General features: G+C 43.3%; 1 protein-coding gene across 6 annotated transcripts in view; it reads right to left on the reverse strand.

Annotated features, from left to right (window-relative positions):
• Positions 1–11,608: 11,608 nt before the first annotated feature.
• The window catches only part of SPOP (speckle type BTB/POZ protein), a 30,985-nt gene continuing 16,036 nt past the window's right edge, over positions 11,609–26,557 (reverse strand). For 4 of the 6 annotated variants that reach the window (XM_013952654.2, XM_013952656.2, XM_067311896.1 and 1 more), the window contains exons 2-11: positions 25,172–25,314; positions 24,553–24,674; positions 22,734–22,885; positions 22,504–22,631; positions 18,564–18,741; positions 17,922–17,977; positions 17,743–17,784; positions 17,367–17,489; positions 13,619–13,761; positions 11,609–12,879 (exon numbers count right to left, since the gene is read on the reverse strand). In XM_013952654.2, coding sequence (XP_013808108.1) covers positions 12,735–12,879; positions 13,619–13,761; positions 17,367–17,489; positions 17,743–17,784; positions 17,922–17,977; positions 18,564–18,741; positions 22,504–22,631; positions 22,734–22,885; positions 24,553–24,674; positions 25,172–25,249 — 1,167 coding nt within the window. In that variant the 5' untranslated portion in view covers positions 25,250–25,314 and the 3' untranslated portion in view covers positions 11,609–12,734. The remainder of the gene's footprint in view (positions 12,880–13,618; positions 13,762–17,366; positions 17,490–17,742; positions 17,785–17,921; positions 17,978–18,563; positions 18,742–22,503; positions 22,632–22,733; positions 22,886–24,552; positions 24,675–25,171; positions 25,315–26,557) is intronic. The other 2 variants (XM_013952658.2, XM_067311897.1) reach the window with 2 other exon arrangements.

Genomic DNA, 26,557 nt, shown 5'->3' on the forward strand with positions numbered 1-26,557 from the left:
CTGGTACTCTGTCCTACGCACGCTCTGTGCATAAAAGCAAATTGGGATACGCTTTTGTTGTTGTTATTAACGCCAGGTCAACACCACGCTGAGCACGGGCGTGACGAGAGAATTGGTCCGGGAAAGCCTGCAAGCTGAGCAGGCGAGAGGTAGAAGAGGGGAGAAGAAGTCGCCGGCTGGAGATCACCCGACAGGTCGAGTGGCAGCGGCTGGCCGGGAGCCGGGTCTCCGGGACCCGCCGCCCTCCCCGCTCCTCGGGGCACCCAAGCGCCTTGCGAGTCCCCTTGAAGCGTCTTCACCGGGGCTCTCTGGCACCTTCCCTTCTCGAACCTCGAGCGCCGCTAAGGCAGGGGTTTCTGCTTTCCCACCGGCCGCGTAACTGCGGTGCCCACGCGAGCTGGGCTGGGCACCGACGGCTCGTCCTTGACACGGTGCGGCTGAGAAGCTCAATGTTGAGAATCTTAATTCCGAGGCATAAATCCTGATCGTGCTATTGGTTTCCCTGATAAACTTAACCAAGTTATTGCAGGCTTTTGTCTCCTCTGCCTTATCTCTCCATATAAAGATAACATTCATTTGCCTTCTGGGGATGTAGCAAGCCAGCACGATCGCCAAGCGCTTTGGAAACCCTCCACCGAAGCAGGGGGGCAAGCAGAAGCGATTATTCACGAAATCCCCAATGTTATGACTTGTTATTACACGCAGTAGACTGAAAAACGCAAGTGGGCTGAATGCATCATGTATTTGATCTAAGAATTATTACAGTTTTGCCAATTAGACTTAGACCCAGAACCCAAATACAACTGCTTCCCTCCTCCTCCTCCTGCTGCTCCCCCGCCGGAGCTCAGCACCAGCTGCCGCTTCCCGAACGCGAGCGTTTCCCCATCTTCCTGCGCTTGCAGCAAACTCCACAAGCAGCAGGTCTCCGACTGTTTTCCCTCCGATTAATGGCAGAGTGCACTGCTCCCCGAGAAAGATGCTGCAACGCGTCACGGCACGCGAGGAAAGCAAGCATTCCCCCAGCAGCGATTTTTCCTGGGCAAGAGGGAGCCGGATGGAGCCCCGGGGGGGGGAAGCGCCCCTCGGTGCTGCCCCCAAACCCCCGGCTGCCCTCGCTCACCTGGGAGCGTCGCGCATCAGCCGCTGCTTGGGCAGCGGGGTGGGATCCGAGGGCCGAGGAAGGAGGCTGCTCGGCTGCTCGCGCGCCGGCGGCACGCCGGCATCCGGCCAAGCGCCGGAGGAACAGGGCAGTCTCCTCCCGGGGGGAAACTCGGCTTGTACATGCTGTTCTGCAAAATAAGGCCTGAGCCTCCTGGTGGGAAGGAAGGATTTACTTTTGCCTGAGAGGTTTCCAGACCCACCGGAGCACCCATCTGCTACCCCAGCGCCTTGTTCCCTGAAGGCTCGCGCCCAAAGAGGAGGAGGGAGGTGCTGAAAGGAGGAAGTAACCCCTTCTCCCCGGGCTCTTTCGGGTCACTCTTTGCACCAGTTTGACCAGTTTGCTGGGCGTGAGCGCACCTCTTACCAGCGGGATTGGAGCGAGGGTTTCCTCTCACATTCTGGTAAGATTGCAAACAAGGGAAGAGCTGAGAAGAACGTAGTGTTATTTTTCAAATACAAATGGTACTTAAATGGGGATGTTTCTATGTGCTAGGGATAGCTTAGACTTCCTTGGTTCCTACCGAATCATCAAAGTATGCCGGGCGCAAGGGTCACCACCGGCGCAGCTCTTGGCGCTGTGCACGCCCAGCAGGCAGCATCGCACAAGCGTTCGCTATCCAAACAGCCCTTCCCTGCGCCCACCGGCAAAAAGGCACCGAGCTAGACACCGTCCGTTGTTTCGCCGTCCCCCAGCGCGTACAGGAACACTGGCTGCGAGCACAGTCGGCGGCATTAATCAGCACCGACGCCGTCAGGCTTTGCTGGTTGGGCTGGAGGAAGAACGTGGGCAAGTTGCAACCGAGCAGATCGTGGAAGAGAACAACGTCTGGCTGACGCACACGGGCGCGAGCGCAACCGCCCGGGCAAAGCGCTGGCGGAAGGAGGGGACCGCAGGGGAACATCGAGCCTCCGAGGCCGCTCGGTTGCTGTTTGCAGCGGAGTTGCCCCAATCGCCTCTGCCTGACGGCCGCCCGCCTTGCCGAGGTCCTCGGCGTCCTGGCTCGGCTGCAGGACGAAGGGCGCGTTGCTTCCGGCGCTCGAGGTGCTCGGTGAGTCCCTGGCACGGTGCTGCCGGCGGGCACCAGGTTACCGTCCTCCACTCGAAGCGGTTCCTCTTAAAACGAAAAACACCCCCAAACCCACATACCCCCCCCCAAAAAAACCCAGCCCCAAACCCTAACTAAACAAACTCGGAGCCAAGCCCTGCTTCTCCCGACAACCCGTGCACGGAGCCTCCCCGCTCCGCTTGCAGCCCAGCGAGCAGCTGGTCGCTCGCTGCCGCCTGAGCCACGCTGTCAGCGTCTGAATTAGATTGCAAAGTCCCCCGGGACACGGGGCCACAGCGTCTTGCGTGTTTGTACAGAGTGTCAAGCACGCTGTCAGTGCTCAATAGATCGTTACAACAGCCTCCGAAGAGGCGCTTCAGCGGGGGAAGCATTGAAATCAAGGTGGAGGGGGGGGAAGTTAACGGGGGAAAGGAAAAAACACAAGAAAGGAAAAGACAATTCAGACCAAAAAAAAAAGAAAAAGAAAAAAAAAGGCTGTCAAGAGGCAGCAAGAGGACGACAGCGATGGAAAACTCGTCCAGCTCTTTCAAATCCCATCAGGCCCTAACTCCTCTGCAGAGAATTCCCAACTCAAACGGTTTCAAACCACACACCTGCTTGCACTAAAAAATATGCTAAATAATTCAGCTTCCCTCATGCGCCCCTGCGCCGCGGCAGCCTCCTCGCTCCTGTGGCATGTGGATGTTTGTGCTGCATTTTAGGCGGAAGATTACAAAAAGACCAGGAGCCTCCGGGGGACGGCGGGAGGGAAGGGGGGGCGCCCGGGCCCGGCCGCGGGGTCGGGGACAGCAGCTCGCTCTGCCGGCGCTGCCGCTCACTGCCAAGCTCCGCGGAGGCCGTGTCAGCGTGGCGGCTGCAACACGCAGGGAAGAGAGCGGCGCCATGCACGGGATGAAGGCAGGGAGAAGGGAGGGCTGGTGCGTTTTCCACCTGCCAGGCTTTTCTGATCTGTGGCAGATGTCTCTCCGCTTTCAACTGCCTCAAGAAGCGTCCGCTTTCATCTGTCCTCCTCATTGGGAAATTTTCCCAGAAGGGGGAAAAAAAAATTATCTTCCTCGGTCTACTCAAAGCATCTCGGCGTCAAGGACACATGCCCGGATCTCCTGCACATCGCTTTGTGACTTTATCCAAGAACGGTGGCTCTCCCGCTCCCCCCGCTTTTGTCAATCATTTTGAAAGACCGGTGGCTCCAAGGGGTCCCTCCGTTCCCCTCCCGGCTCCGCCAACGCCAAGGCTTGGTCGCCAATGACGTACGCGCCTCCTGAAAGCTGCACATGCATTCGAGAGGGACGCGCACTACCTCCCACGCCACTTCGCACAGGCTCTTAAATTTTATGTCTTGCTCAGAAAACTACAATCCCAAGGAAAAAAAAAAAAAAGGGAACAGAAGGCATCTAAAAGAGGATTCCTCAATGGACTCTACACACATGTGGGACTCGCGGTTAAATAAAGAAGTGAAGATAGCACATGATAAAGCAGCCCAGGAGCCTACTGTGGCTGCATATCAGTTTGAGCATTCACTGGTGGTTTGTAAGCTTTTCGAAATTGCGGCCTTAAGACACTAATTTTAACTACGATGTTCTCACTTCTTGCCTCCAATATTAGACACCATCCCACTGAGACAGCGGTCAGATGCTGAGATACCCAATATAGAGTCTTTTAATTTCTGTTGCTGTCTACCTCCGAGTGCTTAAAAACGTCTGCACCCCACTCAAATTAGCATTTTTTCCAGCTATCAGAGAAAAAGCTATTCTTGCACGTACTATTATCCCACGGCCAAGTGTTGCTTACCTTGCAGATTTTATTTTGATCTCCTCAGCCCACTGGATGCTCTGGCACTTGGTCATGGGAAGAAAAACATTTACTTAAACCATTGGTGGCCAGCTTTGTGTTTGCAGCCTCTGTTAAAGCAAACACGGTATCTTAATGAAGGGACGTGGCTGGCTTGCTGAACTCGGACAGATGGGACTTTAATTCAATTAGTATACTTTAATTACCTGTTATAATAGGACTTTAAAAAAACTGGACACAAGCGGATGGGTTTTTGAGCAGCTATCAATATTATCACATACTTATCAACGATAAGCAGTAATCATTGTACAGCGGTTTCTTTCTACCAGGCCCCTGCCGCACCGCTAAAAAAGGCTGAATTTTATGTACGGTTCTGTAAATTTTGCCTGATCTCTCGTTACCTACTCAAACAGAAGCAAGCCCTACAGTGGGCAACATACTCTAGTAAATCAAACAGAAGAGCTGTGAAACAGGACACCTACATGTTAATCCATGTTCTCCCAACATTTCAAGCTATAGCAGTATCCTAAAGCTCAACGTATTTTTGCTTTGCAGATGGGAACCTGCTTTCCACATGTGCTGGAGAAGTTAATGCCAGTAAAGAGATTTGAAGGTGATTTAAGAAATAATTGATCTTGTCTTGGGACACAAGGATGTGCCAGATTATTTCCTCTTGTCCCTCTCAAAATTATTTTCTAAGAAAAGCCCCAAGACAAATAATAACCTGGGTCCGTTATAAGGAGCCTACCTCTACGACTGATCTGAGACGACAGGGATAAACTCATAGTTAGTAAGTGTTGATGCGAGAAATCTCCCCGAAGCTGTTATTTTGCGAAAACTACTCATTTTGAAGTCTGTTTCTATCACACAGGATTGTGTGTGTCTAGGGATGGAACTAAATTTTGGAAAAATATCCCTTTTCATCTGGTTGGAAGAGGGATATTTCATCTATAAAACACCAATAAAGCAAAAGCAGGTCTCAGAAGACAATTTTCCATTTACATTTTTATGAGCAAAAGGGTGCATCTTGGCATCCTCACGATTATTATTTCTGTTTCAGGAATGAAGCTTAGAAAACAGGTAGAAGTTGAGCTTCAAATTGTTCAAAACTCTGACCAAGAGATGTGACATTACAGCACGCTTGCAACATCCAATAAACCTCTGAAAACAAGGTACCGGCCCAATTTTTCCTTGGCAGCTCTCTCGCCATGCATCCACTGCCAAGAACAGAAAGAGCAGAGGGAGTGGCGATCCAAGCTTCCCCAAATCTCCCATTCTAGCAAATCGGGAATAAACACCGAGACCCAATCTAGGCATAGCTTTCTGCTGAGATTGCCAGTAACGGGACCGGTGGGTGTCAACGCTGGTTGTGTTTTGAGACTTGGTTATAAAAAGGGGGGGGGGTGAAGGCAGAGGTCAACTCACTTCTGGTAAAATACTGAGCAGCCAAAAGATGGTAAAGGTTTGAGGTTTTGGGCTGGTTTGTTGTTGGTTTTTTAAAACTACAGGAGAGATGAATACGTGTGATTTTCCGAGGTACCAGTCCCCCTACCCATCATTTCTGCTGTCTATTCTCTCCTTACAGTGCTGTTTTACAGAAGCGTATACCCACACATTCTTCATACACTGCAAACTTACAGCCAGAGGTTTAAAACGTAAGGGGCAAGTAGAAAAATACATTTTAAATAGCTAGTGGCTGTTCACCAACAGGAAACGTCTCCGTAGCTCAAAAAACTGGGCAGTGTCTCCCTCGCCACGCGCAGCAAGTGCTGAGCACGCGGCTGAGCAGCGCTTCCCTGGGCACCGTGATGTGCCGGCGCTGGGGGCAGGAGGGGAAACAGAAATGGAGGCACCAGTCAAAAAGATACGGTTTTTAATTCACAGCATTTCATCTCCTTGATGTTGCCTGTCAGCCGCTGCTCAACTGACGCTGCAAATATCTATCAATCATTCGCTATCATCTCAACCAGCGCAGCAGCTCCAAAGGGCAGTGCTGGTTCACCGGTACCAGGTAAATGGCATTTGTTAAGATTTAATTTTGGAGAACCATGCTGTCAAAGAGTACACAGACAACAAGACCTAAAAAACCCCAAACCAAACACTCGTCGATGCAACAAAAATACCACCTAGGCCCTACAGCCTGGCTCCACGCCGTAGTAAAGCACCCACAATAATTATAACCTCACAGAACGACGCATTCTAGACGTCCTAACAGCCCTGGAGTGCAATGGAATTATTTCTGAGGTGCTGAAGTGGAAAAATAAAAGGCTTATTTAAACACATTTGCAGTATGAAAAATTTTTCCTTGACCTTTGAGGCTTCAGCACCTAGAAATAAATCTAGCTAATTAAAGAAAAATTTGTAGTTCAGTTTTGTTCACAGGTCCCAGATAAGTAATGTCTGCTACCTAATTCAGGTTTCACCACCTGCCACATCACATTAGAAATCAGAACTAACTCCAAGGTGGTTGTTTTTATTTTGATGATTATTATTATTTTTTTAATTCAGGAGAAACTGAGTTAGGTAGTGGCATCACACTGGACAAAACGGAATCAGTAAAGGAAAGGCATTTTAATTTCACATCCTCTAGAAACAGATATTATTATGATCCATAAGAGTACTGCCTGTACATTGATGTCTAAATGTTTCACAGTTGTGATAGCTGCAAGCGATGAAGCTAGCGTATCTTAAGATGTCCCTGTCTCTCAGCAGAGTCATAGTAAAGGGCAAGTATAGCACGTAAACCGATTTCCTGTTGGCCCATATACATTTGCAGTGGATTAGAAGCAAGCAAGCATGCACAGAATTACTCTAGCTCAGCTGTGCAGAGACACCTTTTAAAGACATGCTAATTTTTGAGGTTGCTATTGGGTGAACACACCATTAGCCAACACCATGATCTCAACGATGCACACGGGGACAGAGAGGGACAATGCAACATCTCGCCCAAGTCTGCTACCTCCTTGCTCTGCGGAGTTCGGAACAGAACCCAGTCTCCCCAAATCCACTCCTCTGTTCTCAATTAAAATAGCAGAGCAGGTGAGTCTGTGCTATTCTGCAAGCTGTGCCTCCTCAATGCCTCATGAGTAACATGCTACTTCGAGCAACGAGCACTGGATCTTTCTGAATCTTAGTCCACTTGCCAAACCTTATAGTTTAAACCATTTCCAAATGCAAAAACTCACTAAACTGTTATACCTTCCTGCTCCCTGCAAAGCTCGTAGTGAAACCTTCTGTCAAGTCCTGCTACCCTCTTTGTGAACATGGACTTTAGAAACAGAAAACTTTAAGTGTTCTAGCTCTCATCTCACTGGCTACATAAAGCGTTGGCCAGTTGTCCTTGCAACAGGGTTGAAGCATCTGAGAAGTCTCCAGCAAAGGATGGAGCTTTCTGCAAGCTGTAATCTAGCCTCAGTGCTCCCACAGACTAAAAACCTTGACATCCTGTTCAGCTATTTTTGTCGAGTGTTTTGTTGTTTGGCAAAAATTCAATAATAAGCAATAAGTTTGCCAACACCACCTGCCTAGAGGGGTAAGAAAAAAAAGACAAAAGACAAAGAAAAACGTTAGTGGGAAAGAAAGGAAGTGAGGACACAAACTGCAATGCAGTATAGTTTGGACAGATCAGTTCAGCAGCAACTAGAATCAACCGTGGGCAATTCTCCTCTAATAGGAAGCAAAAAAACAGCAAAAATAATCTTGCATGTCCTACCATAAGAAGATAAAATCATTAGGTGTGAACAGGAAAACGAGAAAGGACCCACCTCAGCTACGAGACATAACAATTTTAAGAGTCAGTGTTTATACGGTTTCATGTCACCAAGCTAAGGACAGCACTGCAGACAAAGCACTCCAGCTATCACATTAGAAGTGGCAGCAAGGAGTAGGTTTGGAGACATCCATGCAAGGACATCACACTTCAGAAGGATGCCACAGCATTAAATATTGAGCACCACCATACCCATCTCTTTCCATGTCAGAACCAGACTCCTCAGTTTGATGAAGTGCTTTCTCTAGTAAATCTGACGACTAAAAATACTCAGGAAGAACCTCCATGTCTGTCAAGAGACTTCTACAAGAACTGGAATAACAGTTTGAAAATGGTTTTCATTTGTTCATTTCCATCCCATCACTCTTAGATTTACAACCTCTGCCTATTTCAAGGCTCAAAAAACTTCATTATCAGCTTGTTAGAAATATTTGAACAGTTCTTGTCCTCAACACTGCTCCCCAGTGGCAAGAGTCAACAGTTTCTTCTTCAATCTTTGCTCACTTACCATATTCCTGACAGAGGAGCTCAAAGTAACATTCTTGCACTGGGATCAGAGAAAATACTCTGGTATAATACAGGACATTGTTTCTTTTTCGGAAGGGAGGAGGAGGTGTTCCAGTTCCCATCCAATTTATCATCCACATCTATATTAATTTCTCCCTTTTCTTGGCCATTGATGCTTTTTAATTATTCAAAGAGGAGGCCTACATTTTATCTTCCTTGTCTGTGACTTTACATAACTTGATGGAATAATTGCAATCCTCTCTCTACCATTTCCCAGTTTGCCCCATCAATTAACAGATTTCTTCAAGTGATTTTAATAATTCAGTCCTAGAGACAAAGTCTAATGTATCAAGTAGGAGCAAGATGCAAAATCCAAAACCCAAACTTAACCCCGAAGTCAGTGACTTTTCTAGACTGCACTCTACCAAATGAACTTCAACGGACTTAAAAGGCCAGCTCCCAAGCTGAACAGCTCCTGTTTAATCCATTAGGTGTATTTTCACTGCCATTTTCTCCCTGCTGTCTCCCAGTTTCTTTTGCCCATTGACTTCCTGTGCAAATAAAGCTGGCACCCGTTTGCTGTGCCACCTGTTGTTGTGCACACATCAGCAACACCAACAATAGTTTTAAAGTTAACTTCATACATACAAATTAACACGCACAAGAAACTGCAGAATTGCCAAGGCAAAATTTGCTGCAGCATGTGTCTAGAATTGCAGCCAAAGATCCAAGTGGCCAGCAGGTCAGGGGAAAAAAAAAAAAAAACACCCTGTATAATTAAATATCTTCATATTTGATTAACAAAAAAAGTCATTAAAAATAAACGAGTTAAGTAATTCCGCAACACAAGTTAAATGGCAGTCATGAGAGAAAGAAAAACTGCCTGGACCAAACTAACTGAACAAGATAATTATTTTAGCAAAGCCTTCTGCAAAATAAATTGCACAGAAGTTAAGAAATCTTCTGAAATGAAAAAAAAAAACCAAAACCCCACACCATCTTTGGCTTCTTTAAGGAAGAAGAGAGAAAAAAAAAGAGATGATATTGTGTCCTTAACAGCAGTTTTAGAACCAGAACAAAGCGAGAGATAGTTTCAAAGCACAGCAGCTCTCCCCACTCTCGTTTGTTCTGCTCATAAGCAGACAAGCTGTTTCCTTTCATCTGGAAAAACTCACACAATAAGAAAAATACCTCAATAGAATCTCACTTTGTAATAACAAAGCCCAAGGGGCAGCCAGAAAGAAATCTTTTGGCCAGTAAAAAAATAGTTGGTGTCTGGATCCTCAGAGCGGCTGACCGCTTCTGGGTATGGGGCATACGCACATCCGACTGCTGCCTAAGGAGGTCAGCGGATTCATTGAGGGATTTCTTATTCTTGCCTCTCCTCCCCACACCCAGATGAAGCCTGCAACCCTCGGAGGTCAGCATAAAAGCAACTGGAAGAAACAAGAGCAAGGAGATAAGAAGGATAAGGAAGCACATAAAAGACTGCACAGAGGGATGAGCTGCATCTCTGTAACACTCCTGAGGAGGGGGAGAGGAGGAGGAGGAGGAGGAGGAAGAAAAAGCGTGAGGACAGGGCCCAGTCTAAATTCTGAATCTGGACCTGTGGTAACTGTGCTGCAGTTCAGAAGATTCTGTAAAAATGTCTCTCTGAAATACTGTTTTGATAAATATGCCATCTCCTTGTGGAATTCAAATCTCCAACTGTTCAACTGGCATGGACATCTCCGCAGTAACAACACATGCCACAGATTGTGAGTTAACTTGAATTACATTTCAGATCTGGGGAGGGGAGGATGTCAGTGGGAGGTTTATGAACAGTATGCTCTAGCTCTGATGTTGTTATAACCAGATGGCTTCAGCTGTATCATTTACAACAAAAAACAAACAAAAAAAAGTGAAGTTGACAAATAAATCGTTAATTCACCTGCAACTGGAACAATCTGAACAAGTTGCCTCCTTCGTGTGTCTTATTTCAGACCTTCTACGACAGTGTATTCTGAAAAGGCACTTGGCCCTATAGGAAGGGCTGGGACAGACAAGCCCCGGAACGGATTATCTTCCTGCAGGTATCTCTCCATCCTCCAGGGAAAGGAGGCTGCCAAATCTGTATTGCCTTTCCGTAAATACCTCCCCAAAGGCAGCTGAAGGTATGCGATGTCAACACCCATTTACTTTCTTCTAGGCATGTCTACATCCCAGGGAGAGGCTGAGCCAGGGACACTCCTGGAACAGTTGGTCACTTTAATGTGACAAGGATAAAAGGTCTCGTTCGGGAGGTTTGAATATCTCAGTAAACAGTGCAGTTACCGCAGCATAATTAGACATCACTGTGCTACACAGACAACTTCTGCAATTACCTGGCAATGAACTTTTCATGTCTGTATGCAATTATAAGCTAGAAACGATGGGATTGAATTCTGACAGGGTAGTGGGGAGAATCAAAATAATGACTAAATGCTTTGCTTACCTAAAAGAAAATGCATGCTAAGTCCAATCTAAAAGGAATTAGCAGAGTTCAAGCAATAGAGGTATTATGGGAATTTGTGAACCAAGTAAAGGGAAGGCTTAGTATACAGAAGGCTGTGTGTGTTTATCATAAGAGCCTCTGTGGGGGAACACAAAAAGGGGCAGGGACCCTTTCATGAGTCACCGTTTGATAAAAATAGACTGCAGCTAGATTAAACACATGAGCATATGAATGGAGTTCTCCTTCACACAAGGGACAAAAGGCTGTGAGAGAAAGTATGGTAACAGAATGAAAAATTAGAGACAACAGACACCTAATCTATTTTCTAGACAAAACAGAATTATTCTTTGTAATCCATTAGGTGCCCTACCGGACCATCTTAAGGTCAAATCAATTTGCCACTGCCCTGGCACAGCGTATTTCAATCTAACCTCCCTGGATATTTGGGGCTAAAGATGACATAAATGGATGGTGTCTCTCCTAGCCAGACACCCTACACTGCACCTTAATGTTATAAACCCGATGGCTTATTATACTATTCTCCCTTCCCACATTTAAATGTGAGTACAAGTAAAAGGTAGGACTAGGGGTTAGCTTCACGCAGCTACTATTAAAACCAATGTTCTCTATTATTTTGGTAATATCTGCTATGAGAAATATAAAAAAAGTTTTGCATTGCAATTGTGTGCAGCAATCCTTAATAAATTCCATTTGAATTCCAGTAACAGCATGTCACTATCAGTACATGGCAGCAGACTGAAACTGAATCTTTCGGTAGTTGGCTTTACACTGGGAAAAGTCTTAAAAATGAAACGAAAAAAGACAACAGATACCACACAGTACAAAATAGTAATTATTTATATTTTCAAAAAGAAAAAAAAAAGTTACCAGCTATTTTGAAACTTCTTCCCTGTAAGAAGAGTGACTAATAGAAAGGAACAGGACTGGCTCCTATACAGTCGGCAAGTCAGGTACAAACAGTTGTTAAGAATCATTTAGCAACTCAGGACAGGGACTTTTGACGCAGCATTCATGAACAATAAAATTTCTCCTTTTTTTTAAAAAAGGGGGGAGGGGGAAATAAAGCAGGGAAAAATGCCAAAAACATTTCCCACAATATCTAAAAACAGTAACTGTTGTTCTTGTCAGACAGCACGCTCCAGATCAAGGCTTTTCTAGTTCTTTCAAAACCAATGCAGACTTGCCAAAAGCTGCCTTCAGTCTATTCACACCCTCCAGAGCACACAGCTTTTCACTGTCCCCTTTCACTTCAACCTGTCATTTTATAAAAGGTGTTTTTTCTTTTTTTCTTCTTTTTTTCTTTTTTTTCTTTCTTTCTTTTTTTTTTTTTGCAATTAACATACAAGTGCTACTAACAGAGAAACTGATCTTCTTGCTGCTGGATGGCAATAAGGAGTTACACAAACGTCCAGTTTTTAGCTCAGCTGGAAAGACTTAAATTCTCTTTTTTGATATAAATACTACTGGAGCTCCCACCATGTACTTCCTTTCCAGAACCTTACTGGAAATTCTTTTTAAACCCCCAATGCTCTCTCCAAAGCTAAAATGTCCTCTTGCTCCAGGCATCTGACGATTTGTTCTGTGCTGCCAGACGCAGAGATGTTGTTTTCCGCCAGTACCACTGCTGGGTTGTTCCGACTCGGGCCGGTGCCTAAACCGAACCCTGTACTTAATTGACTCAGCCAAGTCGAAGGGAACACACAGATGATGCAGCGACAGGGATTCGTTAGGTTGAACAGCCCCAGAGCCCCAGGCCCACCCTCCCCCCTCTCCCCAAGTTACTTGGTGCTGTTTTAAAAAGTCTGGGTGTCACGAAGCAGTCTTTTCCCCCCAACAACAGAGTAAAAGCTCCACAGATTTCGCTGTCTACCTGGTGGTCAAGGTTAGAGCAGCAACAGCTGATGCTGCTTCCAGAAAAACATGGGGTGGTGTGACAAACAGGACTTTAGGATTGCTTCAGTCGCTTACGTGGTGGTCCCAGAAAGGGACACTGTGCTGAGGCCAGAGAGCGATATGCCTCAGCCACCAAATGGGGATGTGATACTACCATCGACTTCCAGCCTGATGTCTCCATGACGTCAGAAGCATGACTAGAAATAAGAGAGAATAAATCTGAAGTTACTGATCAAGGATAAAAAAAAGATTAAATAGCAGATTCTTTTCACAGGCCTAAGAAAGCTGTCTTTTTTCATTTACTGTTTTAGGATCACTCTGGACGTATGTTAGATATGTTTTGCCAAACTCACAAGCTTTGGCTCTGCTGTCACAATTTTATGCTGTGCAGTTCTTCAACCTGTAGATGAGTAACTCAAAACACACATGGTCCCAGGTGGAGGACAACAAGGAACACAATGCTCATCTGCCCTGACCCCTTAAGCATTGAACTGTTTTAAATCAATACAGAAAGTACAGAGAAAAGCTGTATTAACTGACCGGTAGGGCTAAAAGTGCTTCCGGGCATCAAAGTAGTCGGTAGTTATTTTTCATTTACTAAAAGCTCTGTTATAATCAGTAGTACAAACAGTCCCTCACTATCAGAGGACCTGCTAACAGTTCTCATGATCAGAGGACTAGCCTCAAGATGGCCTCACAAAGACAGTCCTGCTGTATTCCCTGAACAGTCTCAGCAGGACATGACTCATCAGCCCTTAGGACAATGCCACTTCCAGGAGGCCAAATAAATAAAGGATCACAAGGGGAGAATCAAAAGATAGAGGAGAATCTGCCCTGTGTGTGACAGTTCACAAGTTGTGAACCCTATTGCTTGCTTAATAAATAAATAAATAAATCCTCCAGATTTGTTGCATCCTGGAGCAGGAGTAAACTCACTAGTTAATGAAGTCCACTGCTTGAGTTTTTAGTTGATCAGCACTATGTAGGTCAGCCAGAATGAGAATCTCAGCTGCATTTTCCACAGACAGGTTACTGCACAGTGCATCCTCGCACATCACCTTCAGACGTTCCAGAGCATACTGCAAAATACAAGCCAAAGTACAGTTACAACAAAGAAAAAAACCTAATCAGGCCTGAACCGAAGCTCTACTTGTGCTGCTTTGCTCTTCAGTAACAAAGACTACTCTATTATGCTGAAATGCATATTACAAAGCAAAGAGGTATCTGAATTGTGCTCAAAGAAGTAGTGACCAGCAAAAAAGGAGAATTGTTATGTGCCCACCCTGAGGAAAACAATGGATAGGAAATATACCCACCAGAACTCTCATCCCAGGCTTCTTGTGTTACAGGTTTACTGGTGCTGTGGTCATGCTTTGAAATGAGAATTTCAGGTCACCTTTAACATCTATTATCTCAATTAATTCAAGAATGCTGAAGCCAAATCTCTATTCTTACTCTAATAGTGCATGACAGTATTGCCCAGGTTCAGTGGGAAGAGCTATGTAATAGTGAATGCTCCATAGGTGTTCCAGTGATGTTTAGGCAGCTTTCACCCAATTTCTTTGCTGTTAATGGCCTGCACGTTAAGATCAGCCTTGCTCAAATATATGCTACCAGTTTAGTATTAAAATGTTAAACAAATGCCCCTGATTTATGGTGACTATCTAGGTGGAAATGAAATATCACAGCATGTCTGTAAAGCCCTGGCAACAGCCCTATTCTAACTTCACATTCTCAGTCTGAGTTTCTAGCCATTCAGTTGTGCATTTACCTCAACAGTTTTAGACCCGCAGGGTTAGGCATGTCAACAGTTTGAGGAAGTCAAAGGATACACCTAGAAAAAGAGCGCCTCGTAATAAATTTTCACACTCTAATTTCTGCAGCATTTTTGGTCAGTATTGAAACATGCAGACACGGCCAAGATTTTCAAAAGCAACACAGTGATCTTGGGTGGACTTCAAAAGCATCCATGTTCAGAAAACTGTGAGCCACCAGTTGTCAAGGAAGGAAACCCAAACCCCAAATCGCAGCCTTTTAGAATATCTTAGCGGGGCACCACCAGACTGAGACACTTCTGAAAATCTTGGTATGTGTGATCTGATAACAAGGTTTGCAGCTCTTTGGATGAGATAAACTGAAATTCTGAATATTCTGGATCCATGATTACCTATCACAGGGATAAGGAGAATAGTCAGTTCTAATGAAGTTCTTATACGAGTAATAACATTAGCACTAGGTACACTGTCCTAAAGATTAAACACTTGAAATTGAGTAACGTTTCTAAAAAATGCTTAAGATTGTTAACTTTTATCTGAGAGAGAACTGCATTTGAGAGTATCCTTCGTACTGTTTATAAGGTCTTTTGGACGCATTAAAGATGACAAGGTACACAGACGCAAGTTCTTCAGCATGTGAGGCTGCACTCTGAATCAATACCAGATTTGTAAGGACTGCTGTCAACCTGAACAGAGAGCTGACAACCAGCTCATCTTCATGACTCTGTAAAGACGACTGGAGCGCTTGTCGTAGGAAACGCACTGTTACTATAAATTGATTTTATATTCTGACTGAGATTTTATTCCATAATGATTAGATTTAAATGAATAACTTTAGATAGTAAAAACATTCTTTTACTTAAGACTCAGCAATAATAATTACTTCAACTGAGGCACGGCACTCGTAACCAGGACAGTTTTCTCCTAGCAGAACATCTGAGAAGGCAAATCAAATTTACTTGCTTAATCTGTATCAATAGCTAAAATAGTTTCAAATGAAGGGCAAGCCATTAGTTTATATTATTGTCTGTCAGGAGCTTAAAATGCAGCAAACGAAGCTTAAAATTATTCCCTTTGTAAATTGAATATTCTCCTCCATGCATGTACAATTTTTATTTGGATTTTCACTACGAATAGCTTAGCTTCTAATTACATAGTCGGGCAAAAGTAGCCATTCTGGTCTCTCAGGTAGCAAGATTTCCCCTTCCCCCCTTTCTTAATTACACTTTAAAAAAACCCTACCTAATAGCATCCTTACCCAAGAGGCTGAAATAGTACCTCCTGAGTTTAGAAGACGTGTTTTGTTTTGGTTTTGGTCTAATTACATATTTTCCCCAAGAGACAGGAGGAACTCAGGCGAAGCTGTTTCAGTCTCCTGAGTAAATATTAGATGTTTTATGTACTTTCATGAAAGAGTTTTTATTTCTGCTTTTAAAAGACATACAATGAGTTTAAAAGGAAAAAACCTACATTAAAAGCCAAGAAATTCAAAGTTAAAGCCGACTCTGTCCTTAATGTACTGCTTCTTACTTACGCTTGTCTCGGTTAAAGATGGTATGTGAGCTCTCAATCAATACTCTTTAAATATTGAATAAAATGTGGCAATGATTATAATCAGCCCAAGAATCTGCTTGCATTAGTTCCCATTTTAGTTCTAGTTACAGGGACCAACTAATGGCATATGGAGCATTTCACCTCTGAATCACCATTTTTGATTAAGCCCAGGTCTGCAGTGACAGGGAATTCGATGGCCATGTGGTGGTTTGCGTGGAACAAGGTTACATGCATCCACATCTTAAAATCCACCACCCTAACTGGCACCCACAAGAGAATCCAAGGACTGAAGAAGCATGGAGAGTGAACTACGCTCTCACCCCTAGAGGTGGTCCCTCCAGGTCAGGGTTGAGGCACATTGGCAGGGCAGTGTGGAGAATCTTGCACTGCTGCTACCCGTGCTGAACCTGTTTGATGGATAAATAGAGGACTTTAGTCTCCAGTGCTGTCAAAATGGCACCTTTCACCAGCACTAGGTTCACTTTTAAAAGGAAAAAGAAAAAGGAAATAAAATTTCGGTTATATATTACGAATTTTCACTGGTTAATATGGCTCACTGGCCAGCAGCGCACTCTCTTCGGTCCTTGGTGCTGCAAAGGGAAGTAGACAGAGCCTGACTGGTTGGCTAGGCCACGGCGCTGCACCTGCTACACAGGGACTACCAGCAGCCTTCCCGTCACAACATCCCCGACACCTCCCTGCAAAATCGCAGCAGGGTTAGGCAACAGGACTTCCTCCAGTGTACCCCTTCTCTCCTCAAACAGCAGGGACTGCCACTGCAAAAAGACAAAATAAACAACAGGACCTTCCCGCTCTGCTATCCATCACTTTAGAGCATCTCTTGAAGCTGCTGATACCAACCAGACCAGAAGGAGAAGCAGCCCTGTTTGCCAAGACAGAACACTACTTGTGAGATTTGCTAACGGTCAAGCTAAAAAATATTGCCAGGTCAATCCAGAATTTTTCTTCTCACCCCCAGCTCTTATGCTAGATTATGCTGAACAGAGACGTCCTCCAAAATTTTAAGAAAATGCTTACAAATGAGCAGTTGAGACAGAAATACCTGATTGTTGTATGTTAAGTAAGAGAACAAATGTACTCTATTACCTTTATTCCGTGTAGGTTTAGGACAGAAATATTTGCATTTTAATTTATTTCAGAAGCTTAATTTACATATCTATACTACGTCTAAGTTTATCTATACGCCACAGCCAGTTAACAGAGCAGTTCACGGAAACTGCCCAACCACAGTGATCTCAGTGAAAACCTTACTGCAGGAATCTCCAAGGAGCTCTGTGTAAAGCAAGGCACATGTCATTGCTGGTTCCCTGAACAGCCATAAATCCCAACTGTACCTTGTCAGCAGCTGCCAGCAAGTCATCAGCCATTTTGTCAAGATTTGGTGCCTTCCCCGTGTAAATAAAGCACATCATTTCCTTAAAAACTTCAGGCTCCACATCATTGATTTCAACCCGATTCTGCATCAGAAAAATGAATATTAAGATCCTGACAAGGTGCTAAAGGATTCTTTCTACCCAAGTTCTTTCAGTATTCAAAAAAATTGCTACAGAGACACATTCTTCAGAACATGTACTACTCGCAAAAAGAAACAAAAAGGGGCAGATGGAATAAGAAACGTTCTAAGTGGTATTTCATATCCTCTACTTTTCCCTATCCCACCCCAGTCTCTTTCCCCAAGAGTAACAAAGATAACAATTGCCTCCTTGATACCTTTCTTCCTCCCTGCAGGACAGCTGAAGCAGAGAGCTGCATCTAATGTGAAAAAAACAGGCAAATGGTGACAATAGTCACAAACACTATCTAAGAAAGTTAAGGGACCAGAGATGTTAAGAGTTGACTAGAGAGCTATTCGCCTAGCTGGAAAAGTTCTCCTTCCTTTAAGCACTTACCTTTTTACTCTCTTCCATCTCATGTTCAAACATGGCGCTGAAAACCGGGGAACGCGCTATGGCAGTGGGGAAAACAAAACATAGTTAGAGATGCTCTTTTACTCTCCAGAAGGACCTAAGCATAGTCTGCCAACACCTCAACATTTGTCCTGCTACTTAATGGAGAAAAAAAATTCTCCTACAGAAGTAGTACAGGTGATGCAATGTAATGTGGCCAGCATACCCTGAAACCAGGTATGGCAGAATTTCTTGTGTCCTTTCAAACAAGGCTGAAGAGTACACAGTCAGGTATGTTTCATGACTTTATAAAAAAGAATTCTTCTGGAGATCTGTTAAGTTCTCCTCACAAATGCTTTAGGAATACATTACAGTACACTATGGCCACAAAATCCTCCTACCATCCTCGTCTTGGGAAGAGGTAGGCAATTAAAAATGGAGTAGATATTTTTTCCCTCCCCATAATGGTACGGTGATAATTAGTTGTCATGTTCACAGAACAGTCTTTTATTGCTGCTCTGCAGTTAGAAGAGCTGCAAGAAGCCTCCTTTAAATGAGAACTCAAAGAAACCTTATGAGAGCACTCCACTTGCCATCAAGTTGTTGTCTCCTATCCCGCTAAGGCCCATCCAAGTCAATACCGACCTGCTAGTATGGCTTTGTGAGCCTGGAACTCCTGGCCTGCAACACACAGACAGCAGTCCGTGAAGCGCGAATTCTCCCAGAGTCCTCCCAACTCATCTGCCAAGCGGCACTCTGGTACCTTCACCATGTTCATAGTGTTCTGGCCGGAGATATTGACAGAGTCCTGTACCACACTCACCTGGGGGAAAAAAAAATAAAAAAAAAATCCCACACTGGAAAACTAACCTTATTGTAAGAAGTTTTCTTTCCCAGGGCAGGTGAAGGGAGATGGAAATCAAAATTAGACACCTCAAAACAGAACCACCATACAATTAACAATTTCTCAAGTTTTACAGCACCCTTTCTACCCTGCCTCAACCCTATTCTCTGCTCCTCCAGACTGTCCACCCCAACTCCCCCACTTCCTCCGTGTCTACAAACGGCATGGCCTCCCCTCGGCACGGGCAATCCATAGCTCTGCCTCTTCCAACCCCAAATGCAATGCAGTTAACAGCACTCCCGTCCTCACCTCTAACACCAGCATTCTTCAGAACACTAACAGATTTTCTGCTCAGCCTCAAATTAATGGCACTTCCATGCACTTTAATCATAACTTTGTTAGTTTCCTAAGGAATTGGAACCTTATGTCTTCTGCTTTTATAGACATCATCCCTGACCTAGTTTTTTCCTTTTATCAACACTCTAAAACCCTCCCCAATCAATAACGCAATACAGACAGTGGTACAAATGAAAATGAAATATACAGAAAACTTCTATAACCTAGCACAGAATGTGCAAACGCACGCAAGAGAAAAGTGTCTGACCAGCACAGGACATTCAGAGCAACCCAAATGCCTTACTGCTTCGGGTTAGATACCAGAATTTCAATTTCTTCCAGAGTTCAACATGTCCACTGCGTTAGACTCAAACGGTAAAACTGGATTAAAAAGCAACTCCATGCAAAATAATGAGGAAAGATCTGCAGAAGGCACACAGATTCCTGATCATCAGCTCTAAACTAGACAAGGTTACAAAGAGACCAAGTTATTTCTGCCGCTGGCTGTTGAATAACCTACATGGGAACCATGAGAGTCTATTTAATATAGAACTCTTATTTTAAAACATGCAGTAAATCATAGGCCCTCTGTAGCAAACTCCAATTATAAAAGACCAGAGTGGCTTATACCACCTTGCCTTAACAGAGTGAAGGAACAAGCTGACTGACAGGGAAGCATATGTGAGACTAGTTGCTGGATTTGCTGTCAAGTCCAGGTTAAGTTTCAGGGGTCTATCAACATCTAGTGGACAAAGAAGAACAACTGGCAGCAAAAGAAGCTTCACAGGTAAGTAAAAGGAGTGATTATGAAGTGAGAGAAATGACAGAACCACCCTGTTAAGGAAAAACTGCTGGCAGTATATACCCCAACTCGAGAAACCTCCAGCAGGTTTCTGATGGCAGACACTCTAGCATATTCCAATTCAGCTTGTATAAACAATTCAGCACTCAAAAGGGAACGAATACCAGATGCTGCTTGCCAAAGGGCACTAAGGATAAGTGATAGCAAGCGTGAGGAAGCTCTTGGTTATTCGTTTACGGCAGCTACACTGCCACAAACTGCCCTGTGTCTTCTAGACCAGTAACATGGACTCAAGGACTGATGACTCCTCAGCAGATTCATTTATAAGGAATTCTAAGATACAGATCCTCTGCCGGACTCGTATACTGACTGTAGATCAGACTGGGAAAAACAAAAAAAAAAACTTGCAAATTATGTCTCAAATCACGAAGTAAATCTTCAGATATATAAGTCAGTCAGTTACTGGCATGAAAATCTATTACATAGTTTCTTATAAAAGGAGTTTAGACTGGTAGATTCAGAGAGGTGACTGGCCTTAGATGTCAAAATAATTATGGTTTTGCTTAAGATATTTTCAACATCTTAGCAAGGGAAACAATGCTACTCAGCTCAATAAAGACCTGTTATCATAACTTGGAGAATGCTGCTCTTTTTGGAGATTTGCCAAAATGATATTTACCTATTATGTTGGAATATAATTTAAACAGCAAAAAGTAATGCAGTTGGGACATGAACAACAAACTCCACCTGCGAAACAGAGGCCTAAGAATCCCCAAACCGACAAGTAAATGAGGTCAGATTCTACAATGCTTGACAAGGATCATCATTCTCTGCCTTAACAGCATTTTCATCGAGACATTATCCGAGTTCAGAGCAAGACATGAACAGGGAACAAAAGGATTTTTTTTCAGCTTAATAAAGCAACGTGAAGGTGTAACAGACAGACACGCAGCAACCGTCTGCTCCACAGAAAACTCAAACCTACCCCAACATAACAGCGTCTCAACATCAAGTACTGCTAACTCCTTAGAGTTTCTACATACAAACCATGCTTGTTGAAAGTACGAATGTGAGCAGCATCATGTGGTGCCCGTGGCCAGCAGGGAAGCGTTAGGAGAGCATATGGCACACCTCTTCACACGCTAAGAGACTTACTGGCTCAAGGTGTGGGAAGAAGAAAAAAAAGGGAGGAGAAAAAAAAAAAAAAAAAGAAGGCAAGCTGCAAACTGTTGAAAGTTCTCTCCAGACTGTTTCCAGACAGCATACCTTTCCCCTCCAATATCACTATATGAACTTAAGACTTCTTATTAAGACTTCTTATATACTAGACTGTACAACAAACTAAAAGAGAAAACAGAAGATAACAAGGGCATGTGAAGCCAGCAGCAAATTTTCTCTTCCATCCAGAAGAAACGAAAACACTACGCTGAAGCTTCTGAAGGGAATAATTCAGTGAAGAATGGATTGATTTGACTTAGTACTGGTTACCAAGACTACTGCTGGGTCTCAGGAATTTGTGAGGTGCAACATAGATAAACCTCTCTCAAACATTAATTTTTAGATCTCATTCCACAATTGTAAGGTTTCTGGCTCATTTATCCTGAAGGAATCATCCAAGGCACTCTTCTCCTGTCCCAAACACTGCTAAAAATGTTAAAGGAAGGGCTCCCTCCAGGGCAGTAATGATTTAAGCAACTGAGTGAACACATCTCCCTCAGGAGATGTTTGTTAATTTAAATATATAAGCATTTATGATGCCCAGACAAAAATGCAGAAAAAGTACAGCTATTGAACAGCTTTGACTGAAGCATTCCTTTCACTCGTGGAAGATAAGGAGGCCAAAAGAAAAGGATCTACTCCCACAAAAAACACTGCAGGAGATCCAAAGAGAGGACGACTTGTTCTACCTGTCTTCTGGCAAAAATCACAGCTACATGAGGTATTTTTCAGTTAAAAATACAATAGAAATAGACCCCAGAAGCTCTGGAGACACTAAACTAGAGAGTTTAAATTTGCTCATTAAGGTTTGGAAACTTAAATATCAAGCTTTAGAAATAACTTTCTGCACCTTTGTCTGACATAGGTACTAGTGAGTGCCATGAATATTATAAGCAGCTGTAGAAAAATAACAACACTGTAAACAAAAAATTGTAGCTATACAAATTCCTTTTCTTCCCGAAGTAATAATAATAGACATATATACACCCTTGGAAGGCTAAGGAGAAGCTGTCGTCTATATTCAGTGGGCAAATAATAGCCAGTTCCCACTACAGACCTAGTCTTGGTTATTATCCCAAAAGAGTTTCAAATTAAGGAGCACAAACAAATGGATGACAAAATTAAACCAGAAGTGAAATGTTAATTCAACATTCTTAATCCTATCATCATCTGAGGTAAAAGACAAATGTAAAAATAACAAAAAAATAAACAGAAGTGAAATGCAGTGACTCACAAATAAAACGCAAACAAAATCAAAGTACTAGAAAAACAGCCAATATTTCTCCTGACACCTCTGACTCCTTAAAAGCAAGGATGAAAAACAAAGTCACATCTACCTTAAGCTAATGGAACTGTTATTCTTTTAGCTGAACAGGAAGACTTACCTCACAGAAGAGAGTGAGTTTGTCATCTGGAAGAAGTCCATTGGCCTCATCCAAAAGAAAGTCTCTTCTAATAAATTTTTTGAATCCCCAGTCCTTGCCTTGGACAAATCGATACGCTCGCTGGCTCTCTGAAAGAGAGATATGGTGCTTCAAACAAACAGCTTAACGACTCGCATGAACGAACAGAGAGAGACAAACAACTGATCCCAAAAGATAAAGTTTTTACACACCCATTGCTTTTGTTTCTTCTCCTTTAGCATTCAGGATGGAAAATTTGAACTTTGCTCGAACTTCACTCTTTGGACAGCTCACCAGTAACAGATAGAGGGATAGATAATCTTTACTTTCTTCATCCAAGCCTTTAGGGTTCACACGTAAACACCTGTAGAAGCAGGCATCTGAATGAGATGTCAGGAACAGTTTTTGGCAGGTCATTCACAGCTTTCAAAGAAAGGGTACTGTAGGATTTTCACAATAAAGTGTACAACAAACGAGTTCTGCTTAACAGCCACCGAACCATGAGGAAAAAAAATAGGTAAATAGATTGGTGCTGTGGGTTACAATCAGACTCATGTTACATCCCCAACACTGGCAATAATTCATAGGCAGATATATATCTATGTTAACTATAGGCAAACCAGGTCAAAAACTTGAGGGGAGCAGTTTAACATGCTGAAAAACACCTGGGACGACAATTTTCACAAAAGGAAAGTGAAAGAAATAGCAGACTAAAGGCAGCAGATTAAAGCAGCACAACAAATTCAGAGAACTGGTAGGTAAAATTCCACAAGAAGCAACTCGAAGGCAAAATGGATTCCTGGAAGGCTGGCTGTTTCTCAAAAACATAATAATAGGGCAAAAAAAACCCCTGATGCTATGCAGAGAAAAGATACGACATGCAGGAAGAGGCTAACTCATACACACTCCATGACCCCAAACTTGAGGCAGAGTCTAAAAAGAAGCAAAAACTAGGCCAAATGACTAACAGCTCAAGCACACAGGGACAAAAATCAGAGAGACCTAGGCATTAGAATGAGATCTGACTAGTGGAGGTTATAAAGATAAGTAATTTAATAACAAAAAGCAGCGCAAGCAAAGCACAGGTCTGCCACCCAAAGGAAGGGAATGCAAGTCATCTTTCTTTCTTTCTTTCTTTCTTTCTCTCTCTCTCACACACACACACACACACATACACACAGAGCTAAGTTAAATTATTTAGTGCCTAATTTGCTTCAATCTTGACTAAGGAGGTTTAAAGAAAAAAAAAAGCTAAAACACTTAGCATCAGCAACAAAGGAATAAATAAGGGAAGTTCATGACATCTGGTTCATTCTGAGTCATGATGACTCGAATGAACCAGATGCCCACAGATCTAGTAGGTCAGACAAGATTCACAGTAGAATACACTCTGATCGAAGTCCTCTCAGAGTTACTGGTAATTATCTTTGAGAACTCAGGGAGGATAAAAAAAAGGCTTTAAAGGACAGGAAAAGGGTAAAAATAATGTAATCTTCAAAAAAAAGCAGAAACTTCAGGGCAGAAGGAGTTACAGAACACAATGATAATTCAAGGAACAATGTTAAGTCTCTGAATATATAAAAAGGTGCCACGAAGATAAAGCTAATACAGTAGCAATAGTCTTAAATCACAGGAGAGAAAATGGGGGGGGGGGGCCTGAAATAGAGCTTGCATATACAAGCTGTGGAATCTCATTGGAGGTTTCTAAAAACTTGCTAGACAAACATCAACTACAAAAAAAACTTAAAGACAGATTAATAAACCTCCATGCCATGTCTCTGCTTCAAGATAGGATGTAGTCTGTCTTCCAGCCATGCCTTCTATTATTTTTGATGTTTTCCATTATCAGAGAAACACCACAAACAGCCAGATCCTCACATTTGTTTTAGGTATCCAAACATTATACTGAAGCAACAATACTCTCTCCCTGTGTACATGTTGCATGTGAAAGAAGCAAGAACTCCTGTGCAGTACAAATATTTTTGATATATTTTGCATAATCAGGGTGAACATCTCTGCTGAACATCTTACCATTTCAGTTTATCATTGGCTCCTGAAGAAAAGGTTGAGCTCTTGATGACCTCACCCATTTCCTCTCGGCAGAAACTGAAGTTGTTTATGGTCCACATGTAGGAAAACTTCACCACCTTAATCTGAAGGCAGAAAGCCAGAAAGCAATTTTGGGCCACTGCTATCCACAATGGGCCACTTAAAGGCAAAAACTAAAGTAATCCTTTAAGTTTTACCAAGTCACTTGTGTAACAAATGACCCCCGGGCACAAGTCAACCTAGCTCTGAAATGGGTGGCCGTGGTAACTGGACCACAACAACTTCTCGAAATGCTTCAGGAAGTTCCACAAAAGGCAGATGGTAAGAATGGTGATACAAAGTTTATTTTCTACTGTTGCCTTGGAGAAGACTTCACATCTTGCTTGAGAGTGTTGTAGAAATCCATGTAAAACCCCCCACTACGCTTACAGCTTTAGCACAGAGAATTTGTAATTAAACCCAATGAATTGCTAACTATATTCATTGTTAATGAGTCTCACATCTTCTGAAAAGCTATGCTCTAAATCTGTTTTGAATAAATTTCTTACCATGGGTTCTAATCTCGTTACCTGGTGAATATCGCAGCATACTGTGGACTTACCTGCGTGTAGCACCAGCTCTCTGCTACAGGCCCACTCGACATTTCTGCCGGAGGAGGAGGACTCGGCACCCTTGACATCGCCAGTTTGAAGATTAAACAGAATTTCACAACTCAGTGAAAGAAAGTTATAATAGGTCTTCACCCTGTCAGTCCCCCAAAACAGCAAAAAAACAAAAGCAAAAAAAAAAAAAAAATCTTCAGGAGTGCTGTGGGACACCAGTAAAAGCAATCATGCTTTCTCCCTCCCTGCCCCCCAAACCTTCAAAATATGTTACATTTAAACATTTTAAAGTGTTACCATATGTTTTCTGAAAAGTAGACACACCAGTCCACTCAATTCTTTCAATATGCCAGCTCTTAACAGGAATAAATCCAGATATATAATATAATTCCTTTCACGGAGCCCAAGGCTCAAGTAGGAGACTCCCTATCTGACTTGGATTTTGCTGCCACCATTTGAATTCCTCACTACATACTCCCCCCTTTAACTTTGAGAGTTACAGACTATTAGAGATCAGGTTTGACAAATGAAGTTCTTAATCTGAGGAGACTATCTGTAGCAACATACAACCCAAACTCCCAACAGCAAAACAAAATCCCAGGTTGAGAGTGACTCCAGTAACTTCAGAGTAACTTCAACAGCTCAATCTTTCTCCTAAAGCCTGACTATTAAGGAAGGTGTTGGTACTGATTTCTCCACTTCAAACCTAATCTCCTTTGCCCTTAGGGAAATTCTCATTTCCTTTAGATGTTGTGAACTTCACCAGCATATAAGTCTCAAATCAAACTGTCATCGGTAGAGAACAGACAGGCATAAAAACCACTGCAACACACCCGAATGAACACTCAGGCACAACTGATAAAAGACACATGTAGTTACCAGAAGGGAAATGTTAAAGTAAAACAGAATAACCAACCCATCTCTGACTTCTAAGCCCTGATCCTCAAAGCAGATATATAAAACATCTGTAACAGATGAGCTCAGAAACCAGAATTCCTAACCCTGGCAGATACAAAACCATCGTGGACTCACACAGGCAGGCCTTACAGTCTATTAACTACAGGTTCTGCTACCGCTTAGTGCTTCACAGCTGGTATTTATCCACCCTCCTCTTACCTGTGCAGGACAGCAAGCGAACCGCAACAATTCTACCGTTGTTAGCAACTGCGGAACAAGGACGGCTCTACATTCCATTTTCCAACTGTCAGGTAACGAAACGGGGAACAGCAATAGCCATCGCACGGACATTCAGAAAAAAAGTTTCTTAAAAGAACGAATCTTGTCAAACAAGCAAGCCAATAAACTACACCCCCAAGCAGCTAAACAAAGCTTTGGTACTCAGTGGTTTTGGTGATGAAACTAATGCCCAACCAACTTCATCTCAG

Source organism: Apteryx mantelli, chromosome 28 (genome assembly GCF_036417845.1).
Source record: "Apteryx mantelli isolate bAptMan1 chromosome 28, bAptMan1.hap1, whole genome shotgun sequence".
NCBI lineage: Eukaryota > Metazoa > Chordata > Aves > Apterygiformes > Apterygidae > Apteryx > Apteryx mantelli.